An 8,978-nucleotide genomic window follows, 5' to 3' on the forward strand; every position below is an offset into this window, starting at 1 on the left:
TTTCCTGCTCAGGAGGGGGAGAGCGTGGGTTTGCTGGTGGCTCTGATGGGATTTTAATGGGGCTGGGGGGGGTGATACCGGTGAAGAGGGAAGTGTCACCACTCCAAGCCATTCCTCATTCTCCACCAGGGGTTTCAAATCACCTGGTGGACAGGGGGAGCCTCCACTCTGCCCACCAGCACCGTGAACTCTCAGCCACTGCCCGCACAACGCTCCTGGCCTCGCATTATCACCGGTGGCAGCTGAACTTGTTCGAGCTCAAATATTACACGGCAAACAAAGTTTGGGTTAATTTTCCTCTAGCGAGGTATCAAAGGAAGCAATGCCCTTTGAAGCAGCCACCTTCTGCTTTGGGCCTTATACAAATTCAACAGAACAGCACCTCAGAAATCCCGTACGAGTGCAAACAATCCCCACCTTTGGAAAACAATCCCCTGTTCAGGAGTAAACAAAAGCATACATTAGTCACCGCTGCTGCGGAGATGGGCGGCCAGTGCAGGTGATGAGATTTAACCTCCAAGCCTGACTAATAGCACGCAGCATTCCCAGCTCACTCCACAGCTCAAAGGATCCTGAGCCCCTGGATATCATGCCACAGGCAAGGTTTGTGTCTGGGGGCAAAGGGACCAGCTACTGGCAAACCCCTTCCAGCAGGGTGAGGGGCTCCACGACGCTCCCTGCCAAGCTCTGCTGCATGAATAGGGACTGTTTTCTCTCAGCTGCTGCATTTTGACCTTGAGACTCACACAGTTCACTGTTATGATTTCTAGCTTCATTACCATGGCCAGGAACTGAACTACAGGTTTGTTTTTATTAGCTTCTCCGCCACTCTGCCAGCTATTCATTTGAATCTTCTAAACAGTCATCTCTGAATCATAATGCAAATTCCATTTACTGAAAAGGTGGTACCTTTAATATAACAAATGAACATGTTTAATGACTGATACTTTCAGACATTACAGCATCCCTCATGTTTTCAGTAAATGGATATAATTTTCTCTGCATTACCCTATTATTATTCTTTGCTAGCATTATGAAGCTACGTTCTCAGCTGCGGGTGTTTTCCACCGAGTGCATTTGAAGACGGCCCAAACAACGCAGTTTGAAAGACATCTGCCTCTGGATCCTCAGCTGAAAATGCTGCAGGAGACAGAGGAGCTGGACTGGCGTTTTATTCTTATAAAGTATTGGCTGCTCGCACGATGTTTCGGCGGGGCCACGCTCTGCCACCGTCGTGACGGTGTTTACATTGGAAGGGCATCTCCAGCTGCATTTCACTTCAAAGGGAAAGAAGGGCTGGGGTGTATAATCAGGATCACTTCCTCAGTCTGAAGCCTGACCCGTCTCCCATCGGGAACAAAACGTGTGAGGAGTGAGCAAGCAGAAGTGGGTCACCTTCGGAACTCCCCCGAAGGGCCAGCGTGGGCAAAACCACCGATCGGACGCTCACACGGGGAGAGAGGGAAGGGAAAACGGCAAGGAGGGGTCAGCAATCCCCGAGCATTCCACCTGGTTCTGAGAAGGAAAGCTATGGAAGCGCAGTAGCCGCTGCCACTGGGATCTGAGAGCGTTTGCAGCGCCTGGAATCGCCCGGGAATGACACTGCGGTGTTCGAGACACCACAAAGGCCTGATGGTTTTATTTAGAGACAAACATAAGCAAATAGCGCATGAAGTCACATGGGAGATGCAACAGTTTTGACAATTTTTCATCCTTGACCTTAAGAGAGAGAGGCTGACCTTTCTCCTGAGCTCCTTCTGAGCAACAACGCACCGGCTCCCCTTCCGTGGGGTCTGACTGAACCTCCCCAAACTCCCCGGGCAGGCACTAACCCAGGGGAAGCACTTAAAATAAACTGATAGGACGGTAAACACGGTTGCTGGGAAGTTATGGGGTTTGAGATTATGGCTTGGGGCCAAAGAGTGAAGTTGCAGAAGGTCTTTATGTTGGGTTGTTTTTTTTTGGGGGGGGGGGATCGAGCTTTGTGCACCTGCCCACCCACGGGCGGCGCGAGCCGCACGCGTCGGGTTCTGTTTGCAGCTTCCAAACTACATTTCCACGTAGTCCCGGCCTAAGTCAACTCCAAATCCTGATTGCTATTTATGCTCCAAAGGCCTTTTTATTTACATACCAGTCATTACTGGTTATGGCAGAGATACAGCAAGTCAGGTACCAAACCCCTCCGTTCTGTCTGCTCTCTGCCATCCGCTTTGCAGCAGACATTAACTAACAGGACTGGTGCGTCCTGAGGGAAAGAAAGGCCAGAAAACGTGCCCTGTGCCTTCAGCAGATCAGAATGAACCTGCAGAATCTTCAGATCTATGCAGGAAATATTCGTACTAAGCAGGAAATATTAAGAGAGACTCACTCTGTTGCAGAAACCAGAAGGGGAGCCCCACCACGAGTCCCTCCACAAGCTGAAAAACTCTTGTTTTAACCTCAAAATACGCCACTTCAACTCAACCACCGGCAACACCACGCTGCCCTAAACCAGCAGGGGCGGCTCCCAGAGCAAAAACGTCGCTTGCTTTTCTTATTTTCCGCCTGAGATCTGCCTGTTCAGAACCTGGAGCGGCGCTCGACGACGCAAGGACGAACCACCCCGTGCTCATCCCGCGCCTCCGGGAGCGGCCCGGGCAGCAGGAAACCCTCAGAATTCCCTGCCCACCCCCCCCAGAATCCAGCAGGGCTGGGTGAGCAGAGGGTGCCAAGCCGAGGACAAGCAGGTACCTCTGCCGCTGCGGCCCACGAAGCGCAGGTCGTTGAACCGCGCCACCTGGTTCTTCATGGCGGCCGTGGCGTTCCGCAGCTCGGCTGAGTAGTTCTCGTCGTTCCCCGCCATCACCGTCACCAGAGTCCCATCAGGAACGTCCCCCAGGGCCACCACCTGTGGAAAAATCAAGGAGCAGAGAGCCCTCAGCTCCCAGGGAATTGGGGGCGCAAGGCAGGGGGTCAAATCCGCGTGGAAGGTCTGAGATGCCGGTGTAAGAAGCTGTTTTTGGGGAGATGGGAGATGTTTCCATTCTTTATTCGCTGCAATGGGAATCTTCTTCTCCCCCCAAAACCCTTCATTTTTCTTTAATCAGGCCAATTTTTTTTTTTTTTTTGCAATTTTGATTGTAATTTTAGCTCTGAGCAGACAAGTTACGTGCAGACTCACTGCCGAGTGGTGTCAATCGTGCTGGTGGCTGACATGATGCTGCACTAAAATGCTTCCCAATTCTTTTCCACTGCTCTTCCCCACATTTCCTGAATTTCCTGCAGGACCTAAGAGAGTGATATTTTTCATATACACCATTGCACCTGTGACATCACCACAATAGGTGTTATTTAAGGTGCATCCTTTTTTTACTCCTCATTTGTGGATTTCCCACGGTTTCAAACCTTGCTTTTCCTAACAATTGGCCTGGAAAGTTTTGCACTGATGTGCCTCTGAAATACCCAGCTCCTCCTGTGCTCTGAGATGAAAAATAAGTGAAATCAGCTTTCCAAAATATACATCTGTAATTGTCAGTGCATAAATTCAATGAGCAGGACCTGCTGCTGGTCTCCTTCACAGCAGTAGCTCCTAACAGAGCTGTCCCAGCATAAATTCAGGGTAAATCCGTGGAAAATCAGGCCTCAATCAAATGTTTAATCCCAAATTAGTAAACAACTTCCCTTTATTTCCTTTAAAAAGACAAATAATTGACTTCAGGCCCCACCTGAGGGATGGAAATCGTGGATCTCAACTAATGAAATCTGCCCTGGCTCAGCCAAAGGCTTTCACCTGGCCTCAAATGCTTGTGCTGGAGCTCCTGGGTGCCCAGCGTCAAACAAACGTTTAGGAGCAGAAGATTCACTGCATTTCTGATGCAACAACCTGAGAGACCTAAAGATTTCTAATCTGAAATGTTCTGACTTGTGTCTGCACTGTTCACACTGACCAAACGATGAAAAACTTAATTTTTGCTGCAATTTCTTGAGCAGGATGGAATTCTCCAGACAGTTTCACCCCGCTGCAAGCAGATGGATATTTGGGGTGTCACTCCATTTACTCTGGCAAAAATAAGAGCTTGGATTCGGTCCCCTATAGATTGTTTTTTCATCCCATTGCTGTTCCGCCAGTTAAGTCTACATGACTCTTACCACAAAAAAAAAAAAAAAAAAAAAAAAGATTAAAAAAAAAAATCCAGCTCATTTTTAATTCCTCTTTTGCACATTCTAAGAGGAAGCAGCCCTTCATCGTGCCCTCTGAGTTGCAGCTCGATATTTTTCCTTCCTGTTAGAATTTTCTAGCTCCTATCCAGGCAGTTAAAGTTTGTCACGGCCTGGTTTTGTTCCTCCTGGTTTTTAATCTCACTTGTCCTTTCCAAAGGGGATCAGCAGCTCCTTCGCTCGATCGATCCCTGATTTTTTATTCCTCAGCCACAGCCAACTCCCAGGATTTGGGAGAAGCCTCCAGTCTCAGGTATTTCCCAGCCTTTCCTTCCACAGGGGGGGCTGAGCTCCTCACTCCTGTGCTCTCCCTTTTGTCACCAGCAACCCTTATTTTCACTTCCACATGCAAACCTCAAATCACTGGGTCAGAATTCCCTCTTTACTGTCTCCATTTCAACTTCCTCCTCCCCGTTCCTCCCCTGCCCAGCCTGCTGTGTGGTTTTTTTTTGTCCTCCTCTGGGTTCCAGAACGTGTTCCTGGGGCCTGCTCGGTTCTAGGCTTTCCAAATTTCCCCCTCATCTCGGCATCAATTAGTCCCTCCTCGAAATGCTTAAGCTCAGAGTCTTCTCCTTGCTTGTATTCCAGGCACCAGAAAGGCAAAGGGGAAAATCGGGGCATCACCCTGCGATGCAAATGTTTGCCCGTTCATTTAAGGAAAAGTATTCCGGGATTTTAAAGGCTTCACAAAAGATTTTTTTGGCAAATCCAGGGGCAGTCGGCTCTTGCGGAGCAGATATTTTAAAGCCCCGTTTCCAAATTGCAAGCTCGAAGGAAAAAAAAAAATCAGGAACGGGTATAAAGCTGACACAGCCCCGAAAAGAAAGTGGAGTTAAAAGTCACAGACAATAGAAACAGAAATACAAACATTTACATTAGAAAACAGACTAAACAGATAAGCTGGGACTTGCTGACTGGAGTTATCAAGGACTTTGTTGCACTCTTTACCTCTTAAAAATATGCATTTCCAGAGAAGCAAGGAGAGAGTATCAGCGTTGCAGGTCTGTCGGGTATCTAAATTACCCACTTCTCCCGCATCAGTCAAACCAAATTGGCCTTTTAAAGTAAGATTTAGATTCTTTCTTAATAGCACTTGGACGGTGAATTTCTATAGCACCTTGTTAGTTATTATACAGTAATTTTTGAGTTTCTCAGGATCGTTCTTTAATTTAGGGAAAAAAAAAAAACCTGGATATTTTAATTTTGGCTCGAAACAGTCTCCTGATCAAACGCCACAAATGAATTTTTCTAAGGAAACACGAAGAGAAAACTCTCCATCTCTCTCTTTTTGTTCATGCAATGGTTGTTAACAAATACTTGGTAAAACTCGGGGCTTTTTTGTCAGACGCAAAGGAACGATCCGACCCGAATTTTCTAGTTCCTGGCCCAAATCATCTTAAAAAAAAAAAAAAAAAAACCAAACAAAAACCCACGACTTTTAAAACGGCCTTTGCGAATATTCCGTATTTAGTGTGAACCCAACAAGCTTGGTTTTCACGTGGCAAATTATTCCAGGATTCATTTCTCAGCAATCCGCGGAGAGAGAATTTGGGAGGGGGGGTGAAGATGAGGAGCGCCCTGGCGAGCAGGTGCCTCCCAGCCCACCATTCCAGGGGTTCATCATGAAACCTTTTCCCGTGTTTTTTTTTTTTTTGAGGAGGGGGTGTTTTGATTAATTATTTTTCTCTTGGGTGTTTCTAGGTCGAATTCTCAAACAAACTCCTGGAGGAGCTGCTGGTGAACACGGTGGGGGGGGGCTGCGGCGGCTGCGGGAGCGGAGTTGGGCATCTCTCGAACCCTCCTGGCTTTGCTTCCCGCAGTTTCCACAGAACCAGGACGGTCCCTGCCGCCAAAGCTCCCATTCCAGAGGAGAATCCCAAAATCGCTGCCGGCTCGGCACCGGGACGGCCGGGCAGGAGCGGGAGGATCCACCTCTCCTGTCCTTTCTCCATCCCTTTCCCCCGCCGGGAGATGCTTCGGGGGGTGGGACAGCGACACGCGCGGCCCCGCCACGGCGGTCTCTGGCCACAGGGATCCCCCAGGAAAAAAAAAAACAAGGAACACCGGGGACTCCGCTTATCTCCCTTCCCGGCGGGGCGGAGCGGCTTTTCACTGCCTTCCAGGAGCTGAACTTCCCGAGTAATTAGCAGGAGCTGCCGAGTGCGTGGGGTAACAGTGTAATAATTAATCTAAATGTGGGAATTTAGGAAGTGACCCTGCCGATTAGTTCCTCCCATTTCCCCAGACTCCTATCTGCGTAAAACAAGAAGACTAGACATAATAAAACTTTGCCCTGAAGCCGCCTCCTCAGCGCGATTTCCCGAAGCTCCCGGGAGCTGAGCTGATCCGCTTCTCCCTCGTCTCTCTCCTCTCCCAAAAAGCCATCGGGAAAGATTCGAGCCCGGTGGCCTTCAAAACAAAGTTGCGCCGAGGCGGTCGGGGTTTAGGAGTGACCGCAAAAGAAAGCACGAACCTGACAAATCCCGATCCTAAATCTAACCCCGGGGCTCCTCGGGAGCTTGCATGTCTGTGCGGCTCCCGTCTCGGATAAAAGGATAACGAGAATAATTACCTTTTCCTTTCCTTGCTCGGAAGCGTTTCTGCATCGGGAGCAAGAAAAGCAGCGCGCTCGAGAAGTCAGCGAGACAGACCCGAGTCAAAAAAAAGAGCGTGACCAAGGGGAGGATAATTTTACTCCGAGGGGAGGATAATTTTACTCGGAGCCCGGTAACGGGAAGGCTGGAAAGAGCAACAAGCACCCGGGGGGCACCGCTCGGCACATTCCCGGCGGCTCGTGACAGGAGGGAGACGGGATACCCTCTCCCCTTCCCTCCTCCCCATTTTTTTCCCCTTGGATTTAGCAAGGAACTCTGGAAACTGGAGAACTCCGAGCGGCCGCAGGGTCTGCCCAGGTTAGGCCTCGATTTTTTGCTGTTATTAAAAACAGCCAATAAAAAGGGAAAAAAAAAAAAAAAGAGAGAAATATGTGTTTTGGACTGTTGGTGGGTTGTTTTGATGGGGTTTTTTCCGCCCCCCGAAGAGCCCCTGGCAGGGGATACGCGGCCCGCGGAGGAGGGCGGGTGTCCCCCGTGGGTGGCAGAGGGACCCGCCACCGCCGTGGGCGACTTCTGGGCGAGCCCGGGGCTCCTTCAGCTCCGGGGGCTCCTTCAGCTCCGAGCCGCCTGCATCCATCTGCAGACGGCTGCGGCATCTGGTCCCCAGGGCAGCCAAACTCCTCGGCTCTGGCTCCTTTTTTTTTTTTTTTTCGCTTATTCTTTTTTTTTTTTTTTTCCCTCCCTTGAGCAGAGCCGCCTCTCGCTACCGGAGTTATGAATGGGGAGAGCAGGGAGGCAGCGGCCGGAGCGAAACCTTCCCAGCGCATCGCATTCCTCAGCTTGCCAGCGCTCGCTCCTCTCGAGAGAGGGAGGATGGAGAGAAGGACGGAAGGATGGATGGGTGGGTGGAAGGAAAGCTGGAAGGAAGGGTGGAATGAAAGCTAGAAGAAAGGGTGGAAGGAGGCGCAGCGGGACCACCGGGGCGAGCCGTCCCTGCCCGGGCGCGGCTCCGAGCGCCCCGTGCCCTCCATCCTCGGGGGGCTCACGCTTGCCCCCCATCCCTCCATCCCTTCCCCTGCCCATCCCTGCCCCCCCCGACGCGCGTTCCTCGGACATCCATACCTTGAAGGCGATGGGCAGCGTCTTGTTGCAGCGCCAGTGGGTGGGCAGCACGGAGCAGAGGAAGTTGGGGCTGTCGGTGCGCACCAGCTCCCCGGGGTGGTCGGCCAGGACCTCCACCATGCTGCGGTCGGCGCTGCGCAGCTTCCCCGGCAAAGCCCCGCCGTGCTCGGCGCCGGGCAGCGCCAGCGGCTCGCTGCTCATCTTCCCCGGGCTCAGCGTGGTGGAGGGCGGCGTGAAGCGGCGGCTGGTGCTGGTATCTACGGGGATACGCATCACAACAAGCCTTTTGAGTGAGGGACCTCCGCGGAGTTTTTACAGAACGGCGAGGCGAGCGTAACTCTTCAGCGAGCCGCTCTCTGGGGACCAACATAAACGGATACGGGCTGAGGACCCCGCGGGAAACTTGTTTCTACGCCAGTCCCCGAAGTTAATTTTTTGCTGAGATGATAGAGAGCGCGCCCGGGCTTTAACTCTTGGCTTCCTGGCGCGGCGGAACAAACACGTTAATCCGATAAACCCAAGGGGCGTCCGTGCGCGGCTTTACCGCGCATCGAGTCCGCGGCCGCGCCACGAGAAGTTCCCGGGGAGAAAGCTCATTCCAAACTCCCAAGTTAAAAAAAAAAAAAAAAAAAAAAAAAAAAAAAAAAAAAAAAAAAAAAAAAAAAAAAAAAAAAAAAAAAAAAAAAAAAGGGAGGCGACCAAGTAACAAGAAACACGCGCAAAGCCCGGGCTTCCCTGTCAGCCGCCTATCAGTTTCTTCCAGGTGATTTCTCTACAGTCCCAAGAGAAAATAAACCACACCGGCGTCTTCCGCGGGCAAAAAAAAATGGCTCTTTTGGAGAGGGAAAATCGGGGTTGTCTTCAGAGAAGGCGGTACGAGAGCGAGACTTTGTGATCAAAGGTCAGCTGGCTACAACTGTGTATATGTATATATTCACGTCCACACACGCACCACACACACATATACCGGACTTCATAAAATATTTACAGTATAATCTGTAGAGAATTTAAACACAACAGGAATCCATTAATGTTCTCTGCGAGTTTTTTTTTTTTTTTTTTTTTTTTTTTTTTTTTTTTTTTTTTTTTTTTTTTTTTTTTTTT

At 50.3% G+C, this 8,978-nt stretch overlaps 1 protein-coding gene across 1 annotated transcript; it reads right to left on the minus strand.

Annotated features, from left to right (window-relative positions):
• Positions 1-2,730: 2,730 nt before the first annotated feature.
• Positions 2,731-8,488, minus strand: LOC114072382 (runt-related transcription factor 1-like; the record flags this gene model as incomplete). Its single annotated transcript, XM_027910285.1, has 2 exons — positions 7,875-8,488; positions 2,731-2,887 (listed from the first exon to the last, which is right to left on the minus strand). Coding segments are annotated over exons 1-2 (430 nt in total), but the record flags the coding sequence as incomplete, so codon positions are not given.
• Positions 8,489-8,978: the final 490 nt, after the last annotated feature.

Source organism: Empidonax traillii, unplaced genomic scaffold, assembly GCF_003031625.1.
Source record: "Empidonax traillii isolate 1590-97213 ecotype Southwest subspecies unplaced genomic scaffold, ASM303162v1 scaffold3096:size19035, whole genome shotgun sequence".
NCBI lineage: Eukaryota > Metazoa > Chordata > Aves > Passeriformes > Tyrannidae > Empidonax > Empidonax traillii.